This window comes from Mustela putorius, unplaced genomic scaffold (assembly GCF_011764305.1).
Source record: "Mustela putorius furo isolate JIRA1106 unplaced genomic scaffold, ASM1176430v1.1 tig00004039_pilon_pilon_pilon, whole genome shotgun sequence".
In the NCBI taxonomy this organism is placed as follows: domain Eukaryota; kingdom Metazoa; phylum Chordata; class Mammalia; order Carnivora; family Mustelidae; genus Mustela; species Mustela putorius.
The window spans coordinates 1,849,426-1,871,489 of NW_025422174.1; the positions used below are offsets into that span (position 1 = coordinate 1,849,426).

Below are 22,064 nucleotides of genomic sequence, written 5' to 3' on the forward strand. Positions count from 1 at the left end.
TCTCTTCGGCAGAACCCAGCCCCTGGGACTTCTTTGATTGCACGGAGCTCTAGGGTCCCTTCCTCTCCTGGGCGCACTCGCCCCAAGCACAAACAGCCTCTAAATCCAGCGGCACTGGGATTGGGGGGGGGGTTGCTTTCAAAGAAAGCCTGAAACGGCATCTTTACCAGGGGAATAAAGAGGCTATCATGCTTAGATACCTTGAGAGTGAATGTTTTAAAAAACCTCCGATAATTGCTAATCAATGAATCCTTGTTATAATTAGGAGGGCCCAGAGGATGGGGATGTTCTGGTTTCCCAAGCTCCGTTTTGAAGGGTCAGGATACAGAAAGGGACTGGGCTCATCTGTAGGAGCAAGTATAGGGGAGGAAGCTAGACGGGGCCGGCCGCGGGGGCAGCAGGGAAACGGGAGGTCTTGGCCTATGGCGGTGGCTCAAGAGAGGGGAACCAGGGGCTTGGGCCCACATTTCGCAGCCTCTAAACAAATTCCACCCCCACTCGACTCTCCTCAACCAGAGCAGGGTCAGGCCCCTCCGAGCCCTCTTCCTCACCTAACCCTGACCTTGGGCTCCGTCCTTGGCCAGCTTAGTCTCATTTTAGCCAGAATCCCACTGGGTGGGTTCAGCGAGAATCCTTCACCCTTGAAACCCACTCAGTGTCCTCATCCTCACCCTGGACCTCTCCCCCGGAGCTGCAAGTGAGAGTCCTGCCAACGCCGTTCAGCGGGACTCCGTCCAGCTGCCATGTTCTCTCTCTCTTTTTTTAAGATTTTACTCATTTATTTGACAGACAGAGATCACAAGTAGGCAGAGAGGCAGGCAGAGAGATGCGGGGGGAAGCAGGCTCCCCGCTGAGCAGAGAGCCCGATGCGGGACTCGATCCCAGGACCCTGGGACCATGACCTGAGCCAAAGGCAGAAGCTTAACCCACTGAGCCCCCCAGGCGCCCCTCGATGTTTTCTCTTAATGGTGTCCCACCATCGCCCCCTGCCCTGCCCCTCCGCTCCAGCTCCCCTCTTCCTTGTGTTCGGAGTGGAGCACCATCTCCTCCCCTCGGGGCAACTCCCCATTGCTGTTTTCCTTACCCCTGGCCACCCCCGAGGGGATTTCAGCTGCTAGGGACGATTTGAAAACACCCATCCTCTCCAAGGGGCCGCCTAAGGAGTTAGTCTTCGTTTCAAACTTCCCCACGGCTTGAGTCCGAGGCCTGGTGTGGAATCAGCCAGAATCTCTGATCTTCCCTGTGTGGCCCTGGATCGACTTCTCCCAAGGCCATCTGTCTCAGCCCGTGGCCACTCTGTCCTTGGAGAAGCTCCAGCGAAATGCCCCAGGGCTGTCTTCACACCCTCTGTTCCATCCTGGAGCAACTCCGGCTGGACCTGCTTTCAAAACAGACCCAGGAAGGACCTCCACTGCTTTTGTCATCACCCAGGGCTGAGCTCCTAGCCTTACCTTGCCTGGAGTTACTCACTGGGCACGAGCTGGTGCCCTTCTTCACCCAGCAGCCAGAGAGGTCCTGCTATCCCCGAAGTCAAATCATGTCTCCCCTCTGCTCAGAGCTGCTAGAGGCTTCCACCTTACTTGGGGTAAATGCCACTGTCTTCGTAAGGGTCTACCCAGGCCTTGGTCTCTCACTTTCTCCTCCTTCTCCTCCTCACCTCCGCCCCCTTGTTTTCTGCTACTCTCCTCCCTGCCCGCTCAGCTCCAGCCGCACTGCTTTTAGTTACTGCCCTACCTCAGGGCCTTTGCACTGGCTACTCCCTCTTCCTGGAACCTCCTTTCTCGGGGATGTCCCTATGGCTTGCTTCGACCCTCCTTCAAGCCTTTGCTCCAGTGTCATCTTCTCAGTGAGCTCTCCTCGAAATCCCGCTTTCAAATCCCAACCTGCCCCCCCTCCCTTCTAACCCTGCCCCCTGCTGTATTTCTGCCCCTGGCCTTTAACACGTGCACACCTTACATCATAGGTATTAACGTTTGTGTTCTCTTTTCTCCCCGGTTCTGAGCACCCAGTGGGAGCTCAACGAGTGGAAAAATATAGCATCCCCCCCTCTGTGCTTCCTCAGGGGATTCCTGAAGACAGTGTGATCCCTGAGTCATATTTTGGTTGGGATCTGCCGGCTTCAGATGCCCAGGGCAGAGTTCCCAGCCTGAAGGTCACCAAGTCCTGCCCACATGTCCATTGTCACAGGTCTCCATCGGAGGGATTGATTTTCAGAAGTGTACAGACACTCTGGGATGAATATTACACAGCTATTTAAAAGTGACACGGAAGTCCTTGCAAGTTTTTGTCCATGATGTTTTTTTCTCTGTCCAGCCATTCCCTCGACTCCATGATTATCCCATGGAGGTCCTCTTTCTCAAAATAGTTGGGAAGGCCTTGCGTAGGGCCAGAAAAGGGATCTAATGAACGAATCTGGAGACCCCGGCCAGCCTTCATCAGAGATCCTGCCAGAGGCACTGCCCATAATTATTACCACCCGCCAGCTGACCGGGAGCACAGGTTCACCCACCAGAATAAGGCAATTCATACTCTGTTAACCTTGAATTCTGCCAGCCCTGCTGTCCCATAAGCTGGGGGTTGTTGGAGCAGCTCTCAGCTTGGGCAGAATTCAAATGAGCGCTTGCAATCAACATAAAATTAATTGTCGTGAGCCCTGGGCATCTGGGCCCCATGCACGGCTGGTGAGAAGGGAGCTCAGGTCATCTCGGAACAAGGTGGGGCTGGGAGCGCTCCCTGTTGGGCGATACCGCTTTGCACCAGAGAGCCCGAAAAGGTCTGTGCAGATTTGGTCCACTGACCTTGGCTCAGATGTTAATCACAGTGGCTGGCATTTTACTGATCACCTACTATGGGCCAAATGCTTTTTTACAAGCAGGATCTCTTACAATGCCTCCTGATTACACCTCCCCCTGCCTTTTTTTGTTTTGTTTTGTTTTGTTTTAATAGATAGACACTTGCGGCTCCCAGAGGTTAAGTGACACGTTCGAAGCCTCCACCTGGTCAAGCCCCAGAACTGCCTGACCCCAAAGTCGGTATTCTTGACCATTCTGTCCCCAGTCCAACATGGAAGCATCCGGGCAGATGGTGTCTATAGGACACCCCTCCCTAGCAGCTACAACGTGGTGTCCAGACCTCATGGGGTGGTGTTGCCCTGGATCTCAAGCGGGGACGGCCTGCAGGAGAAAGTTTATTTTGTCACACACAACATCCTGTGTGGGGCGCTTCTGGCCGCCTTGGCGGCTGTTCCATGCTGGAACAGAGACCGCAGGTGACCATAGCTTCCACCTGCCAGACAAGCCCTTCCTTTGGGTTTACACAGTCTAAGTCCCCCTGGGTGACTCCCAGAGAAAGCACAAACCCCCAAGATTCTACAACCCTGCATTCCTGGCGGGGGGACACCCCGTCGGATGGGTCCTGCGCGTCCAGGTCCCGCAGAAGGCAACCCTTTCAGCTGAGCCTGAAGCTCCCTGGCCAGGGGAAGCCCGGGGAACTTTGCCGTCCTGACCCTTTGGGACTCCTTCCTAGGGCTCCCTCCTGCCGGTCCTTGTCCCTCTGGGGGAGCCCAGTACTGTCTACTGAGGAGGATGCCCCCTCCTGGCCGGGTCTGTGGCCTCCCCCGCGCCCCCCGCCCCCCGCCGGGATCCTCTTTCCCCGAGAGCGCGCCTGGTCCGGCGTGTCCACGCGTCTCAGCCCCTCCAATCGGGTGCGGGGCTCCTCCGAGGCGCTCCTTCTCTCGGGGTCCCCCGCCCGCGCCCGGCGTGGGGCGCCCCCTCTCCCTGCTTAGGGCGGGCGCCGGAACAGTGTCGCCGGCCGCCTGCAGGTGTCTCCCCACGGAGGGGCGCGCGTCCCTGCGCCGCGGCCGCTGCCAGGCGCCAGCGGCTCCTCGCCGAGGTGCACTCGCGCTCCGGGCTCCGGGCGCGCCGGAGCCGCTCCGCCGCCGCCGCCCGCGCCCCGCGCGCCCCCCGCGCCCCCCGCGGGCCCCGCGCCCCCCCGCGCCGCGCCCTCACCCCCCGGTGGCGGGGGGTGGCCATGGGCCCGCGCCGCGTCCGCCGCCGCCGCCGAACGCAGGCGCCCGAGCCCCGGGGCGCGGCGGGCAGCGGCCGCTGACGCGGGGCGCCGGCTGCCAACTTCGCGCGCGGAGCTCCCCCGGCGGCGCGGGCCCGGCGGCATGAAGACGAGCCGCCGCGGCCGAGCGCTCCTGGCCGTGGCCCTGAACCTGCTGGCGCTGCTCTTCGCCACCACCGCCTTCCTCACCACGCACTGGTGCCAGGGCACGCAGCGGGTCCCCAAGCCCGGCTGCGGCCAGGGCGGGCGCGCCAACTGCCCCAACTCGGGCGCCAACGCCACGACCAACGGCACCGCCGCCCCCGCCACGGCCGCCGCCGCCGCCGCCGCCGCCGCCGGGAACGGCCCCCCCGGAGGCGCGCCCTACAGCTGGGAGACGGGCGACGACCGCTTCCTCCTCAGGCATTTCCACGCCGGCATCTGGTACTCGTGCGAGGAGGAGCTCGGCGGGCCCGGTGAGTGAGCGGCGGCCGCGCGCCCCCGGACCGCCCCGCGCCCCGCGCCCCGCGCCCCGCGCCCCGCGCCAAGCCCCCCGCGGCCCGCGCCCCGGCCCCGCGCTCCCTCCCCGCCGCCCGCCGAGGCGCCCCGCGCTCCGCAGGGCTCGGCCGCACGCCCGGGCGCGGGGAGCCGCGGGAGAGTGGGGGGCGGCCGGGGCGCGCCGCTGTGCCGGGGCCGCGGGCAGAGCCGCGTCCTTTCCCGAGCTCCCGGCGCCTTGGGGGACGTCGCGGCGGCCCGGGGAGGCGCGTCTCGCGGGCACCGAGCCCAGCGGCCGGTCGGCGGGGCGCGCGCTCCTTCCCGCGCCAGAACTCGTCTCGGGGCTCGCCCCCTCCTCCGCCTTCGTTCGCGGGGCACCGGCTCCCCCTGCCCCGCCCGGCCCGCCTGGGGGCGGTCGCACCGACTGCTGCTTCGAGGACCCCCCACCCCTCCACACGCCCCGAGCCGGGGGTGGTTGTCGTTCTCCCAGTCGGGCCCGGGGCAGCACGAGAGTCGGGGTGGGGGGGGGGCGCGGGGGGTCCCAGCGGGGAGCCCTTGGAGTCCTGGCCCCCGCCCGGGAGAGGACGCAGCGGCCGGGGGGCGGGGGGCGCGGGGCGGGAAAGCGGGACGGCTCGGCTCGCCTGGGCTCCGAACTGGGGTGGTGATGCTGGTGGCGGTGGGAGGGTGACTTCTCCAGGCAGAGGAGACTGTTCCCGTGGCCCCGGGGCAGGCAGTGAGGCCCTGCGGTGGGTGCTGCGCCGCACCACCTCCCAGACCTTGGGGTGTTCTAGGTCGGGGCGTGGGGACCCTCTTGAGTGAACTGACCTCTCTCAGCAAGGTTAAAAGTCTGTGCGCGCCCAGCTCTCCCCTGCGCTCCAGCGGGGTTTACTCCGCTGTGGATGGGGGCAGGTGACAGTGGACTTTGTTTAGAATAAGCCAGTGGCCTGACTTGTTTGTCTAAAGGACAGAGAGACAAGAAGGTGTAAAATTAACCCAAGGAGGCCGCCGTCTCTGCCTGGAATCCCCTTCCCACCTTTTCCCCGGGACTGGCTCCTCACCTCCCCCCTGGGGGTCCCCACCCTGGCGTGAAGACCTCCCCATCCCCTGGGGAGGAGGGTCCCCTCACTTTGTCCCTTGTCCCCACCTTTATCTCCACCATTCTTGGCACAACCGGAGATTTTCTGGAGCCTGCCTCTGGTCACTAGTTTCTTGTCCACAGGATGTCCCTGTGAGGGCAGGGCCTGGGGCCTCCTGGTTCATGGGCATCCGCAGCTGCTGGGTAACATCTAGGGGGTAGGAGGTCATCAGTAGGTTTTTGTGGGATTCATGTTGCATGAGAGCCTGGGATGATAAGCCAGGGGTTTCCTGGGGTGCTGTCCGCTCCGCCTTGCCCTGGAGGTGCCCCGCTGAACTTTTCTCTCTCACCTGTGTGCTGCTAGCCGTTTCCCAGACACCTGCCGTTGGAATAGGGTTAAACCTCGGAACTGGTCCATCAGACTCCCTTCTGATGTGCACTCAGAACTCAAGTCTTTACTCTGGGATGCAGTTAAAAAAAAAAAAAAAAAAAAAAAAAGAACCTCAAAAGGTATCTTGGCCAAAATTTTCGGCCTTCCACTCAGTCTGACCATGACCTTTTCCACAGAAGCCTCATGATGTGTTATCCTGGGGGACATCTGCACTTCTCGGGGTAGAGGTCCCCACACATCACCTCCACTTGTCACCAGGTTTCCCCTCTGCGTAGAAGCGCAGACTCCCTGTCCGTCCTTTACTCGCAGACTTAAAAGCACGAGGCTGCGTCTCCGGAGTGGTGGGGTCCCTGCCTCCGGGGGTGTCCCTGCCCTCCGATGGCTGGCTGAGCGTCGGTCACGGAGGTCTCTCCTGGCTTCTCCCTGAAGGTCACGGCCCACCTCTTGCAGAGATTCCCCTGTGTGGAACACTCAGCCGGGGCTTGACACGGGATATTGAAGCCCGAGAAGTTTTCATAAAAATTATTAATTGAAAAACATTTAAAGCGACGTTAGCTTCCATTTATGGAGACTTTAAGGCACACCAGGCGCTGTGAGAACGTCTCACCTGCCAGATCTGGCTGACTCCTTGCCAACACCTCCGTGCCCGGCGCTCACTCCAAGGGGGCCGACTTCTCAGATGAGGATTTGGGGGTTCAGAGAGGTTTTCGCCCAGGCGTCCCAGCTGGTGAGGGGGCCCCGATTATCTTCAGTGACAGAAGGGGGTCGGGGTGAAGTGAATGATGGATGCTACTGGGCGGGATCGGGAAGGGCACCATTTTGGGGGGGGGGTGGCACTCTGCCACAGACCCTCCTCCCCAGTCCTCCGTGTGTAAAAACACGGGTGGCCCGTTTGTTGGGTAAATAAAACAAACCCACGGTTTCCCCTGTTCTCTTCCTCGCTGTTGGCTAGAGATCGCCCCTCCCAGAAAATCACAATTTTCCTCCCCGAGCGCGCGGAAAATAGTTATCAGCCTGTCAGAGCCGGTGAGGAATTTGGGAGGTCGGAGCCAGCTTGGATGGTTTCCCTGGCTGATCCCGCGGTGCCCAAATCCTGTCTCGCCCCCTCTGTGGTCCTGAAAGGGTGTCAGAAGTACCTGGCCTCAAACTTTTGTTGCCATGGCAACCTTTCTTCTGCGTTCCGTGACCATTTTTTAATTTATTTTTCCCTTGAAGAGGGGGGAAAAAAAATGCCCCAGCGCCTCCCCTGTCCCCTACGACATCCTGCTCTCTGCCCTCCCCACCGCCTGAGACCTCGAGGGCCATGTTCTGTCCCTCCCGGCCAAACGACAGGGAAGGCTTTCTCTGCTTCGCAGCATTTGACGTCCGCCCCAGTGGAAACGCCAGCCACGAAACCCTGACCTCCTCGGGAGAAGCAGCGCTTGCTAACTGCTCCTTCCTCTCCAGCGCTTGTTCGGCAATTTCTCCCTGTGCCCAGAAGAGCCTCTCCCCACTCTGGGCAGCCACGACGAAATCGAATAAGCCCTTTTACCCACATGAAAAAATCTACAGCGTTCACCAAGGAAAACTGCAGCTTGTCCTAAACAGACACAATTTCACCAGACCCGGCACAAAGCAAGCTTTTCTCTTTCCTCTAAGAAGGAGCATCAGCGTCCTTCGGCGCACAGAAAGGGAATGTGGCCTTCGCACAGAATGACCCCAAGCCCTTCACGCACATTGGATTTCTCCCCTGGATTCGATGATCGGAAGGGCTGGGTGGTCGCCTGTTTGTTGGTATTCCGCAGGCGGGGGGGGGCGGCAGCAGAGGAAAGGTCTGGAAAAGGCATAGTGAAGGTCTGGGGGTGGGGAGATGGGTTGGCGGGGCGTGGGGCGGTGCTAACTGGGAGCACAGGTGGGGTTGGGCTTCATCTCGATTGTGTTTGAACCTGAGTAAGTCGGTGACTCGAGGAGACCTGCGGGGCGGCAGGGGAGGGTCGAGGGGGGCTTGCCCGGATGCCTGGAGGGAGGTGGGACTGAGGCAGCCACGGGGGTCCCGGGAAGCGGGAGCTCTGTTTCCCCTGGGATGGGTGAAGAGACCGTTGGTGAAGGAAGGCAGCTCCCCGCGTCTCCTGCCGGCAGTGCGGTTTGGGCAGGAGCCCCAGTTTGATCCCCTGCGGAATGGGGGATCCGAGCCGGGGGCACCTGTCAGAGGTGGAAGATGGCCGCAGAGCTATTTCTGGAAACTTCTTCAAGTCAGTGCTGCGCTCTCTCTGACCACCCAGTTCAGAGCTGATCTCCCCACACCTTTCCTGCTTGCTTTTCCTTCTAGCACTTGCTACGGACTTGACCTCCGCGTGGCTTGTCTGTCTTGTGTCTGGCCCGCTGGCTCTGTGAAGGTGGCGGCGGAGTTCACCTGCTCTGTTCCCTGCTGCTCCCTTAGCGCTCAGGACCCTGGCACATAGTAGGTGCTCAGCAAACACTGGTGGGATGAATAGTCATTGTTGTTAGGAGTGCTGCTCTCTCTTGGGCTCCAAGTGTCTTGTTACCCTCCAGGGAGGCCAACAGGGGACCTCTCCCCTTTCACGGAGGTGCTCACCACATACAACCTCTCCTTTGCACACCCGAGCGCTTGTGGGGTGAGGTCATTCTCACTCAGGAGGGAAAAGCCCCTAGCCTCTTACTTCCCTTTCTTTTCTACGGAAACCCCCAGATCTTCTGCTTGCTCCCTTAAATCACGCCACGATCTTTTTCATGAGTATGAGGACGGACGTGATGTCCCCACCGAGGAAGCTTCTAGTGCTGGGAGTGTGTCGGTGTACTATCAGACGGGCTTTGTGCTAGCATTGTCGGATGGGTGAAGACTGGGACTTCGAAAGGTGTGGCTCTAAGCCCAAGACCAGTGTTGTTTCCCCCCATTTCCAGAACAGCTCTCTGACAGCCTAGTGCCACGGTTTCAGCTCTTTTCTGGGGCGCAGAGAGGTGAAGCGACTTGCCCAAGCACACGCAGCTACCCAGTGGCAGAGCTGGGATGTGCGCCCAAGCACAAGTTTCCAGAACCTGATTCTTGCCTGCTGTGCGGCACCACACCCCCACTGACCCAGTTCGGTCCGGCTCCCCGGGCTCCTCCAACAGAGGAAGAGCTGAGCGAGGGAGTCGTGAGCCCCAGGTTTGAGTCCGGGCTCCAGTGCCAACTTGCCGAGGGACTCTGGCTAAGTCCCATTTCCACTCTGGCCTTTTCTTTCCTCCTGCATGGAATGAAGGTTTTCTGTGTGTGTTTTTCTGTCGGGATGATGGAGGCAACAGAGAACCCCGCAAGGACAGGTTTTGGGGACAGACCGCCCGGGCCTCAGCCCCCACACCACAGCTCGCCTGCTGTGTGGCTTTGGTTGGGGGCTTGCCCTCTCTGGGCCTCAGTTTCCTTGGCTGGGACGGAGGGACCATCGGAGCTGCCTCACCAATCCTGTTGGAGGTAAAGCTGACGGTGTGGGCGCTCCGTCGGCGCCCAGCAAACACCCAGGAAGAGCTGTGACTGACCCTGCGGCCTGCGGGTCCGCTCGGAACTTTCCATCTGTTTCCTTTAGCCCCGCAGTGTTTAGTCTTGGAATGAGTCGTCAACATTTGAGAATGCAGACACTTCACAGAAGCATATGGATTTTTGGCAGGTCTGTGAACACAGAGTCTGGGATCCCGCGGGAGTGGCAGGGGGCCCTCCCGGGAGGCCACAGGCTGCCCCCTCCCCTGTGGACACAACCCTCCGTCTTCCAGGAACTCTGGCCTCGGACGAGTCCTCCTCGGCGCCTCTGGTCCTCATGTCCCCATATTGTCCGCTGGCGAATCCTGCAGCTCTTCGTTCAGAATCCTGGCCCTGACCAGGCCCTGCAGCTTTTCGAAACCTGGGCTCCCTGCTTCTGCCCTCGGCACCCATGGTCTGCTTTCTACCCAGCAGAGAAACCCAAGTCAGATCACCTCCCTCCGCTGTGCATAGCCCTCCTGTGCAGTCTGTCTCCCTCAGGCGCAGAGCCCATGCCTGTGGCCCACTGTGATGTACCTGCATAGCCTCTCTGACCCCACGCCCTTCACCCTGCCCAGCCCCAAGAGCCTCCTTGTTGGTTCCTGAACGGGCCCATGCCTTCCTGCCCCAGGGCCTTTGTACTTGCTGTTCGGGCCATCTGGGGACTCTTCTCCTAGATGTCTGCAAGGCAGGCTGGCCTGGGCTCAAATGTCCTCTTTCCCAGGGGCCTTCCCTGGCCACGTCCTCTGCATCAGCGACCTCCCCCCTCCCCCCAGCGCTTCCCCCCCACCTTCTCCCGCCACGGCCGCGACTGCTGTGTGACCCGCTACATAACATACTCGCTTATTTCTTCATGATCTCTCTCCTCGGCTCCCCTGCCAGCTCCATGGGGACAGGACTCCGGCCCGTGTCATGGAATGTCACATGCCAGCACCAGGACAGGCTGGCACTTAGTAAGGGTGGAGCGACTCTGTGTTGCATGCATTAGGGGTTCTAGAACTCAGGACTTCACGGACTGGTCAGTCACCCCCTCTTCACTGCCCGCTCTTCTGCTCGTGCTCCGTGGGACCCCATGGGGAGCTGGAGGGGTCAGTGGGGTCCTTGTCCTTCTTCGTCTGGGGTGCCGGGCTCTTGCGGCTCTCACGACTTGGGACCTCTCTGGGTGGCCTGCGGGACTGCGGCTCTCACGACTTGGGACCTCTCTGGGTGGCCTGCTGGACTGTGGTGGTGAAGCTCTTTCGGTCCCAAGAAGGACAGAAGCAGATTCAAGCCCCAGTATGGAAAAAGGTGTGTTTCGTGGGGGCAGCTGTCCCCCACAGCGTCCCGGCGGAGACACAATCGCCAGGCCTCGCAGGGCCCCACCCGGGTTCCTGGGTGCTTGAGGCGATGGGCCCTCCCGCAAACTCGAATCCTACAACGGCCAGCCCAGGACAACCGGATAGGGCCCTAGAGGGAGAACGGGCTTTGTGAGGACCTGGGGGCAGTGGCTGAGCCCCAGACACCCATTCTTATTGCCGGGTGGGGGCCGCCATGGGAGCCCCTTGTCCATTTTGTCAAAACTCCAGGTATTTTGGGGAAACCTCTTGACGGTTAAAATTTGGGGGCTGATTCGATTAAAAAATAAGAAGCCTGTCCTGTGGGCGCCTGGGTGGCTCAGTTGGTTAAGTGACAGCGGCTCAGGTCATGATCCTGGAGTCCCGGGATCGAGTCCTGCATCAGGCTCCCTGCTCGGCGGGGCATCTGCTTCTCTCTCTGAGCCTCCCTCTTCTTATGCTCTCTCTCTCTCTCTCTCTCATTCTCAAATAAATAAATAAAATCTAAAAAAAAAAAAAAAGCCTGTCTTGCAGGCCAAAAGCTAACACTTCCAACGGGGGTGAGCCAACACTCCTTTTGCCAGCTTGCGATTCCTAGAGGCCAGCTCTGCCGGTGGCAAGATTCGATTCCACATCTCTTGGTTCACGGTCTTGAGACAGAATCTGATGGGACCGCATGGTGCTGGGAGCCGCAGCTGGTCCTGTCCGCGGTGATCTGGAAGGCGGGGGTAGGATTACTCAACTGGTCCCGTGGGCAGAGGGGACCAGGACTGGGCACCAGGGCAATGCGTGGCGCTTGGGCAGATGTTCCAGAAAGGAGTGAGCCCTATTGGCCAGGACTCTAGGAGTCACTGCAAGCAAGAGAAACTCATTTGAAATGGTCTTAAGTGGAAGGAAAAAAAAAAAAAAGGAACTATGGTTTCTCTTTTTGTATAGATTCTGATTTTTTTTCTAAAGATTTTATTTACTGGGGCGCCTGGGTGGCTCAGTGGGTTAAGCCTCTGCCTTTGGCTCAGGTCATGGTCTCAGGGTCCTGGGATCGAGCCCCGAGTCGGGCTCTCTGCTCAGCAGGGAGCCTACCTCCCCCACTCTCTCTGCCTACTTGTGATCTCTCTATCAAATAAATAAATAAAATCTTTATTAAAAAAATAAAGATTTTATTTATTTGAGAGAGAGAGTGCGCAAGTAGGGGGAGAAGCAGAGGTAGAGGGACCAGCAGACGCTACGCTGAGCTTGGAGCCCGATGCGGGGCTCGATCCCAGGACCCTGAGATCATGACCTGAGCCCAAATCGAGAGTCGGATGCTTAACCCACTGAGCCACCCAGGTGTCTCCCTCCGACCCCTCAACTCTTTAAGTAATTTCTACACCCAGCTTAGGGCTCAAACTCACAACCCTGAGATCAAGAGTCGCACACTCTCCTGACTGAGCCAGCCAGGTGCCCCTGTCGTGTCTCTTAACAGAAAGTCTCGTGAGCAGATTCTGGGTATGGGTCGTGTCCCGATCAGGGAGGGCTGCTGAGAATCTGTGTCTTTCCAGCCCTTGGCTCTGCCTTCCTCCGAGTTAGCATCATTCTCAGGTGCCTCCTGCCCTGCCTTGTCCCTGACAGCTTTGAGCTCACCTCCTGTCTTTCCAAGAATTTCGGCAGAAAAACGAAGTCTTCCTTCCCAGCATCCCAACAAAACAGTCCCAGATCTGGTTCTCAGAGGATCAGCAGCCCTGAACCGATCAGTGTGGCCCAAGAGGGTAGCCAGGCCTTGGTCACTTGTGCCCTTGGTCCCATGGTCACACCCCAGAGGGTGGTGCCGGAGATGGAGACATGTTTGCCTGAGCCGCGTGGTTCTGAGGTTGGGAGGTGTGTAGCAGTGAGTTCTTGCCTTGGAACGCTGCGTAACAACAATACCCCCTTGGCTTGTGTTCCCCAATGCTTCTAGAGAACTTGGTAGAATGCAAAGCCTCAGGGTCCTGCCCTTGGACTTTTTGCTTGGTGGGCCTGTGTGAGGCCCGGGAATCTGTATTTCTAACTAGCTCCCTGGGGGTCTTGGGGACACGGGCCAGTGCGAGCACCAGCATTGGGAGACAGCCCTGTCATTTTGCATCTGGGAATGAGGCAGTGGGCTGGCCTGGGGCTGGCTTCTGCCGAGTATGGGGTGGAGCCGGCCCCCTCGTGCTCCCCCCGCCCTGAGCCCCTGCCTGTGGGCTCCTCCTGCCTCCTGCTCTCGTGTCTCCCTGATTGCCTTCTGTTCGCCCCGCTCTGCCCTCTGGACTCCCTGCTCTTCTGGGCGCTCCAAGCTGATTTCCCACTTTTCATCTTCTGAGTTTTCAGAGGAAACATGGTCCTCAGTTTCTGTATCGAAAAAGTGGGAGTCATGGTACCAGGCTTTCTGGATAGCTTTTTCCAGGGGTTCCTGGTTGGTATCTACTCCAAACGGAAGGCCAGAATCCCCGCTTCCCCAAACAGTCCCTCTGCTGCAGAAACGAACAGGAGGGGCCCGAACTCTGCAGCCGGGCGGTGATGTTGGTGAGACGTGGGAGGGGGCCTGGCCCCACACTGCCCGAGGCCGTTTGGATAACTCGGGGGTAGGGTGAGGGGTCTGGCCACTTCCCTGCTCGGGGGGGGATGGCCAGCGGCTCTGGGGGCCTTGTCCTGTGTCCCAGCCTCCCAGGGATCGGTCCAAGGTGACGGCTGGACCAGGGTGGGGAGGGGACAGAGTAGGGTGGAGAGAGGCAGAGCGAGACGAAGGGCACAGGGAGAGACACAGTCACAGGGACACACACGGACACACACACACACACACACGCACAGGCACGCGGAGGGAACAGGCCCGGGGACCTGGAGGGCAGCAGCCGCAGGGGGAGCCTGCAGGAGCCCGGAAGGCCGGAGGGGGCCTCTATGGCCCTTTCTCTGCTCTCTTCCGGAGCACCGGGGTCTGCGGCTCTTCTGGGCCTTCCGCCCTTGGCCCTGGGCCCGTGGGGAAGGCAGGGCAGCCCTGGCCGCTCGCCCTCCGCCCGTGCCCTGTTGGGGGGCCCCTCTCCACTCTGTCCCAGGTTACGCTTACCAGTCATTCACCATCTAGGAAACCCGGGCTGGGGGAGGCAGCTTCCCAGCGAGCCGACGGGATCTTCACGCTGTCGCCGCAGGGACCCGCTTGTGGATGTCCACGCCCCTCTGCTGGGTCGGTTTGTCCTCCCATCTCTCGGGGCCTCCGTCCGCCCTGTATGCTCTGTCACGGGGTCCAGTTCTGGATGTCCCCAGCAGCCCCCCTCACTGGTCTTTCTGCCTCATCGTCGGCTGAGGGGTCCCGTACACGTTGGATGACGACCCTCCCGTGGCCTCATCTCATTTGGGTCAAGCTGCAGTCCCCCAGGGGCTGCAGAACGGGACCCAAGTTGTCTCTGTTGTCCTACTACGTCGTTCCCCGCTTCTGCTGCTGGATTTTGCGCAACCTACTCCCCCCACCGCCGTGCTTCTGCCTCAGGGTCTTTACACTTACTTTCCTCGTCCCAAACACTCTTTCCCAGATTCCCAACCCCTCGCTGTAAAATGTATGGGGTCTTCTCTGGTCACCCATTTAAAACTGACTGCCCACGCCCGGCATACCCTCTTCTGCCACTCAGCCTGATAGGTTTTTTCTATAACGCTTTTCCTCCTGACATTCATGGACCTCAGATGCCCCAGGGACAGGCAGCCCATTCTCTGAAGATCATGATCTCCACCAATTCTGTTTTATGGACAAGGACATTCTGTCTCTGAGGGGAGAGGACCTGGTAGGTCGAGCTAGTGCTGGGACCCAGATGGCTTCCCCTAGGCCTTGCTTCTAGTTGCTGGCCTTTGGTTATTCCTTGAAGATCCGCAGACCCTGACCTTCAGTTTCATGCCTTCTGCTTGATTTGTCAGAAGAATGGTTATTTAAAAATAGCCCTGGGGCGCCTGGGTGGCTCAGTGGGTTAAGCCTCTGCTTAGGCAGAGGTCGTGATCCCAGGGTTCCAGGATCGAGCCCCACATCGGGCTCTCTGCTCTGCAGGGTGCCTGCTTCCTCCCTCTCTCTCTGCCTGCTTCTCTGCCTACTTGTGAGCTCTGTCTGTCAAATAAATAAATAAAATCTTAAAAAAAAATAATAGCCCTTCCCCACCCTCTCAAATAAACCACTTTTCCTGGGGTAGATAGGAAGCAAACAGTTGGAATTAACTCTGATGGGAAGACTTGAGATTCCTTTTTTTTTTCCCCAAGCTTTTATTGATTTATTAGAGGGAGAGAGAGAGAGAATCAACAGGATGGGAGGTGGGCAGAGGGAGAGGGAGAAGCCGACTCCCTGCTGAGGAGGGAGCCCCACACGGAGCTCAGTTCAAGGACCCTGAGATCGTGACCTGAGCCAATGGGAGATGCTTAACCAACTGAGCCACCCAGGTGTTCCTGAGATTAGAGTCTTTGATAGGGTGTCATGGAAATTTCCTTGAAGTGAGACCCGAATGAGCCAAGGAAGGCAGCCATCTGGGGGTGAGGAGCACTCCAGACAGAAGCGGCCCATCCCTAGTGGTGGTTCGCTTTGGTTTTCTACCCACAGAATCAGTTTTCTGTGAGTTGTGTTTCCTCATAAAGGGATTTATTCATCCAGAGTTTTGAACTGACTTGCCTAAAATTTAGCACAGTATTTTCTTAGGATGAAAAGGAAAAGTCTGGTTTCCTTTTTGTACTCCTTGTCCTGTGGACTCCTTGTTTTTCTTGCTGGAGTCTGCTGAGTATAATATGGGCCCTGGTGAATGTTGCTTTTCACACCCTCCAGAAAATGCACACTGCCTTGAAATCCTTACATAGGACCTGGGATGAGATGTCACATCGCATTCTGGAGGCCCTGATCATTTGGTCCAGCTTCCCCTCCTGAGTTTTCAGCTCAGGTCTTGCCAGGCTGTTTTAGGGTCTCCCCCCCCCCCGCCCCTGCCGCCACCTGTTTTTAAGAATCAGTTTTCTGTATAAATTATTTGTTTTAATTTTCAAATATGGTCTTTTTTCCTTTGGCTCAGTTTTTTGAGGTTTGTTTTATTAGTGTTTCCAAGTATTTGAGTTGAAAACTTTGTTTCTGTAATTAAAAAACAAAAAACAAAAAGGAATACATCTAATGCTATGATTTTTCCTCTGAGCCTCACTTTGGCCCTGTCTTGTGAGTTTCAAAATGCATTGCTTTCTTCGAAATGTTTTTTTGATATTATAATTTTGTCTCTAACAGTTCTTTTTTTTTTTTTTAAGATTTTATTTCTATGAGAGAGAAGGTAGGGGAGAGAGAGAGAGAAAGCATTAGCAGAGGGAGGGGCAGAGGGAGAAGCAGATTCCTTGCTGAGCAGGGAGGCAGACTTGGGACTTAATCCCAAGACCCCGGGATTGTGGCCTGAGCCGAAGGCAGGCACGCAGCCAACTGAGCCACGCAGGCTCTTATGGTTCTGAAACTTCAGTTTCATTTCTCATTAATCCAAGAATAATTTAGTAGAGCGCTAGAAACTTCCCAGTGGTTTGTCTCATTTGCTGAAACGTTTGGCATCGATTTCTAGTTTTGCTGAGTGACAAAGAGGTCTGTGAACTTTCTGTTTCATAATCTTTAAATATTTTGGGGGCAGTGTCTTGGTACATGTCCCTGAAAAAGCAGGGACATTCCCTGTGTGTTGGGTAAAGCAGCTTTATAGCTAGTATTATCCAAGGGCTTTCTTGTTTATTTCTCTGCTGTCTTGATATTCCAAAAGCTAAAGTAGGTCAAAGTCTGTCCCTTCCATAGAATTCTTTCTTTCCATTTTTACTGGTGTCTCTGCTAGTTTTAGTTTTTATGAAGTTTGATTCGACGTTATTCATCACAAAACGATTCATGACAGTTATATTTTCATTGTGAAATTGTGGATTTTATCTTTTGTCAAGATAAAATGACTGTTTTCCCCTAGTGAATGCTTTTTGCTTTGGGTTCTATTTTTTTTCATATTTTAATATTGCTATCCCAGCTTCGTTTTGTTTGTGTCCCCTTGATGTGTCTCTCTGTAGCCTTTTCATTTCAGTGTTCCTGGTCTTTCTGCTAAGTGCATATCTGGCAAGAGATTTGGTTTTCTGGTACAACTGGTGTGTCTTAACCAAACAACATTTATAAATACATCCAATCTCATTTCTCCTTTTTTTGTTGAAGGCTTCCAATTTTTTAGTCTTTTTTCTTTACACATTTTCTTTGTTTTATCTTTTATTCCATGAGTTAGGTTTCGTTTCTTTTTTCTTAGCTAATGATTTAAAAATATATATACACTACAGTTATTTCTGTTTTTAATGCTCAGACTTCTATTTCTCTGTGACTATGCAGAGCAATACAACATATAATGCAAATTTTGAATTTTTGAATTCTGTTTTTTACTCGTATTGGTAATGACAGTTGCAATTTTATTTATTTATTTATTTGCCTGGTCTCAGGGTTAATTGTAAGTCCCTTTAGTTTACGTTCCCTCTGCTTTTGTTCATATGTTGGCTGGGTTTGAATGCGATGTATGACGGCAACAAGTGTTGTGCTGGGTCCCATGCTTGATGCTGGGATATAATCTTGAAGAGGATGACTAGGTAGGTCACTGTCACTGCCCTTATGGAACTTCTAGAGTGTGTGTATGTATGTGTGTGTGTGTTTGTGTATGTGTGTGTGAATAATACACAAGGAGGCAAACTCACCCCCTCTGAGGAGGGATATCTAAGTTGAGCTTGGAAGAGTGAGAGAAAGCGGGCCATGAGCAGGTGGAGGAAATGACACATGCAAAGCCTCTGTGTAGGGACAGAGCTTGGTGAGCAGGAAGAAGGCAGGTGGATGTGGCTACAGCAGAGTGAGCCAGGAGGTAGGAGAGCAGCAGAGACAAGATCAGGGCTTTGTAGGTATGGAAAGGGTGGGGGGACTTTATCCTCAGTGCACAAGACCCGCCTCTTAGCTCTTAAGAAACAAATAACCAAACACTAGGAATAGCTTTCCTTGGTCTTTGGATATGAATGATAGCATGGCTGGGTGTAGAACCCACAGGTTTAAATCTTTTCCCTCAATATCCTGTGGACATCACCCTATGTTTTCTGGCATCTAAGTTGAAGAAAGGATGTCTAAAGTCAGCCAATTTTTTTCTTTGTAAGCATCTTTTGTCCCCTTGAATTCTTGTGTAATTTTTCCTCATTTATCCTCAATATAGAGGACTTTTCATGGAATTTATGAATGTTGATTTTTAACATTGACTGGGTACTTTTTGAGATCAGCTTAAGAAGGCTTGATTGTATTGTTTTTTTTCTACTGTTCCATTTGTTTCAAGATTTTCTTTAAGAATACCACTTATGGGATTGGTTTCTGTTCTCTGACCTCTCTGTCTCTTATTTTCTCTCTCATGATTTTATTTCATTTTATTATTTTTAAAAATATTTATTTATTTATTTGACAGAGAGAGAGAGAGAGAGAGAGAGAACGAGAGAAGGAACACAAGCAGGGGGAGTGGGAGATGGAGAAGCAGGCTTCCCGTGGAGCTGGGAGCCCAACGTGGGTCTCAATCCCAGGATCCTGAGATCATAACTCCAGCCGAAGGCAGATGCTTAGTAACTGAGCTGCCCAGGTGCCTCTCTCTCGTAACTTTAATATTGTCTTTGTCTTGTTCTTTTGGAATTTGTCCTGCTTGGTGTTCTCTGAGCTTCCTGGATCTGTGGTTTGGTGTCTGACGTTAATTTGGGAAATTTTCAGTCATTATTGTTTCAAACATTTTTTTGTTCCTCTCTCCTTTTCCCTGCCCCTCTTTCTAGTATTCCCATTATACGTATGTTACACCATTTACAGTTGTCCCCCCATTGTTGGATATTCTTTTCTATTTTTTGCCTGTCTTTTCTCCTCTTTGTTTTTAGTTTTGGGGGTTTCTATTAAGATATCCTCAAGCTTCGAGATTCTTTCCTCAGCCGTGTCCAGTCTCTTCGTCAGCGTACCAAAGGCATTCCTTACTTCTGTCACAGTGCTCTCGATCTCTGGCATTTCTTTTTGGTTCTTTGTTAGTTTTTCCACTTTGTATTGCTCGTCTGTTCTTGCACGCTGTCTACTTTACCCATGAAAGCTCTTAACATGTTAATCATCATTGTTTTAAATTCCTGGTCTTAGAGTCCCAACAGCATTGCCATTTCTGGGTCTGGTTCTGATGCTTGTTCTGTCTCTTTAAATTGTGTTTTTGTTTTATGTTTTGTTTTGTTTATTTTTGCCTTGGGGTATGCCCTGTAATTGCTTTCCTGACAGCTGGATGTGATGGGCTGGGTCTGAGGAACTGCTGTAGACAGGCCTAGAGCTGGCTGGGGTTGGGTATTTGCCTTCCCGCATGTCAGGCTCTGATAATACCCTAGCAGGTTAGGATTTGGTTAACTAGTTTTTCTGGAGGGCAGGCCTTAAGAAGAACAGAATGTTCTGGTGTATTTCAAAATAGTTCCTTTCCTGCTCCCTTGTTGGAATCATGGGAAGATCTTTATTTGATATTCACTGTGAGGACCTTGTAGAGCTTCTGGAGGTCAAACTCACAGAAGTGTAGGGACCCCAGTGACTGGCTTCCCTGGAGTTTTCCTCTCTCAGACTGGCCCACTCTGAGCCTCTGGCAACTCATCAGTTATAGTTCCAGATTCCTTTTGCCAGGGCTGGTTCCCATGGTAGTTTCTGCTTCAGTAGGGTTGTAATTCTCTGTAGCCCTCTGTCTTTCCAATTTTGGGACAGCAGTTTGCCCTGTGACTTCACTTCTCTTTGGGAAGACAACCGTGTAGCTTGTTCCACTTTTGACTTCTGTTAGGACAGATTGGTGACTTGCCGTGTCCTTATATGCTGGACCAGAAGCTGGAGGTCTTGCGTAGTCCCATTCTTTTGCATTTTGGAATAGTTGGGAAAGTTTGTTCTCCAGCTTCTGGCTTCTCTGGATATTTGGGAGAGAGGCCTCCATCCCCACATCCTTCCTACTTTTCTACTCTAGTGATCAAGGTGAGACTGTGCTAGATGAGCTCTGACTGTGCCTTGCTCTCTGTCCCCTGCCCCACAGCCTGGTTCTGCTGGGACCTCTAAGGGTGGGCCATGTGGGGCTTCCACTGAGACAGGAGGTGGTTTGAAGACCCAATTTCAAGTCCAACCCATAGGAGCAGAGACACAAAAGACTCCTGAGTTGAGTCTCATTATGTCCCTAAGTCATGCCAAATGACTTCCCTTGGGCAGAGTTTTAAGTGTCTTGGGCTCAGTGTCACTAACACTGTGTTGCTGGTTCGGGTTCCTGCAGGGCTGGGTCTGCCCTTCATTGCTTCTGATGGGTGACTCTGCCTTTGTATCTGTGGGACCTTACAGTCCTTCCTGTCCTCACGTGGCTCCCATTTTACCTGGACTGCCTTCCTGGCAGCCCTCCTCAATGCAATCTGTTGTCTTAGTCTCCAATCTGCCAAGCCTTGGTTATAGAGTTTGGAGTCTATGCTCCCTTAGGGACACAAACAAATGTTTTTATGAATTATCCGTGCTTCCTTCAATGAGTGCCTTTCAAAGAGGTGCTTCTCTTCTCTATCTTGGGCCTACCGTTCCTCTTTTTAGGTTGTAGAATCGTCCCCCCGGCACCCTATGTGTGATCGTTTTCCATGTGCTTCCTCATTTTGGGTCTGAAACGGCCCCTCCAGGCCCTGTATTTGCTCCTACATAGAGCGGGCTCTCTTTGATCCTTCTCACTCACACCTGGCTGCGGTTACATTCCTGCTCAACCTGTCTTAAGATCTTAGCTGGTCCTGATGGCTGGCATTTATAACGCGAAGCTGAATTCTGTTTTCGGGGATTTAAAAAATATTTTGTGACTCTGATAGCTAGAGATTGGACCTCCCTTGCTCACCTCCTGACGAGCCTTGAGTATGGCCAAGAGGAATTACTTTCCTTAACAGAAATGGTGGATAGAAAACCACAACGCCCCAGGTGCGCCCTTCCTCCGCTTCCCCCCATCTTCACCCAGTTGTCTTGACAACCCAAAATGCAGTGCACTGTTTCCCATCCACTCAGGCTCTTGGGCATGTGCCCTCAATGGGAATCGCAGATGCTGGCTGGCCGGCTGGTTGGAAGCTTGGGGGTGAGCGATCCTGGTCTCCATTAGAGTGGCTCTGTGCTCCAGAGGATGGGCACTCCCTCTGCCACACCCAGTGAAGTCGTGGACTCAGGACAGTGGAACCCTTCAGGCTTCCTCTTCCTGGGATGCAAGGATAAGCGGATTCATGGAAATTCTTTTCTAGTCGGGCAGAGATCATTGCCGGCAGATGCCGTTTGTAGCTCTCCCTGTAGCATTTCACTGCTTCGTGGGTCTCCTTGACATTCGGTTGAAAGATGGATAAGAGGGGGCAAATCACGCATCCCTGGCCTGCCGCCGGTCTTGACCTAGAAGCCCCACATCCTCTGATGGGCACAGGTCCTGAGAAAGAGGAGGGAAAAGGGTGGTAGACATGTCCACTGGATTTCGAATCAAGAAAATACGAGTTGGCATCGTGACCCATTTATTTCCTCACTCGCTCCTTCTTTACACGACTATTCACTGGGTTCTGGATCTACATCAATATTTCGTCAGGTGCCTTATGCTGATAGGAACAGAAGATCAAAAATGGCTAGCCTTGGGTCTCTGTCCTGGGAAGAAATCCTCTAGCACCAGCTCGGTGTGATCTTGACTAAATGACTCAACCTAGCGGCGCCTCATTTTACCCATCGGTAAAATGGCCACAAAATGCAAAATATCTGAAGGGTCGCTGTGAACTCGAGAAGGTGCAGTAGAGGTGAGGTCGCTTCCACCGGGATGCAGGAGCCCGTTTGCTGCCTTCGGATCTGGATGGAGCTCTTGGAGTGCAGGGAGATGGTCCAGGATGGAGACACTGGTGGGAAAAGAGACACTAGGTTCTTAGCTGTCTCCAAGAGATGCCAGGCAGCCACTCAGCACTGCCCGGCCTGGTGGGAGGGAGGCCCAGGAGCTGCCGGCAAGTCGCTCACCTGCCTACGTGTCCAGAGGGTCCGAGCTCAGTGGAGGGAAGGTTCTAGGTTCTGGGGCCTGGGAGACTGTCTCCATCTCCTGGGTCCCACTCAACGGAAAGGGGTCTCCACTTTCTTTGCTCCATTTTCTTTTCCGTCCTTGGAATTTAATTCATTCCCTCCTTCAAAAGTTTTTTGAGCGTGTGCTATATGCCAAGGGCTTTTTGGTGTGTGTTTGTTTTTGTGGTTGGGGGTGAATTTTTTGGTCACAAGACTTCAGTGAC

General features: G+C 54.8%; 1 protein-coding gene across 5 annotated transcripts in view; it reads left to right on the forward strand.

Moving 5' to 3' along the window:
- Positions 1-4,045: 4,045 nt before the first annotated feature.
- GSG1L (GSG1 like) overlaps positions 4,046-22,064 on the forward strand; it is a 189,703-nt gene continuing 171,684 nt past the window's right edge. For 2 of the 5 annotated variants that reach the window (XM_045072583.1, XM_045072581.1), the window contains exon 1: positions 4,089-4,520. In XM_045072583.1, coding sequence (XP_044928518.1) covers positions 4,169-4,520 — 352 coding nt within the window. In that variant the 5' untranslated portion in view covers positions 4,089-4,168. Of the gene's footprint in view, positions 4,521-22,064 lie in introns of all 5 variants that reach the window. The other 3 variants (XM_045072584.1, XM_045072585.1, XM_045072580.1) reach the window with 3 other exon arrangements.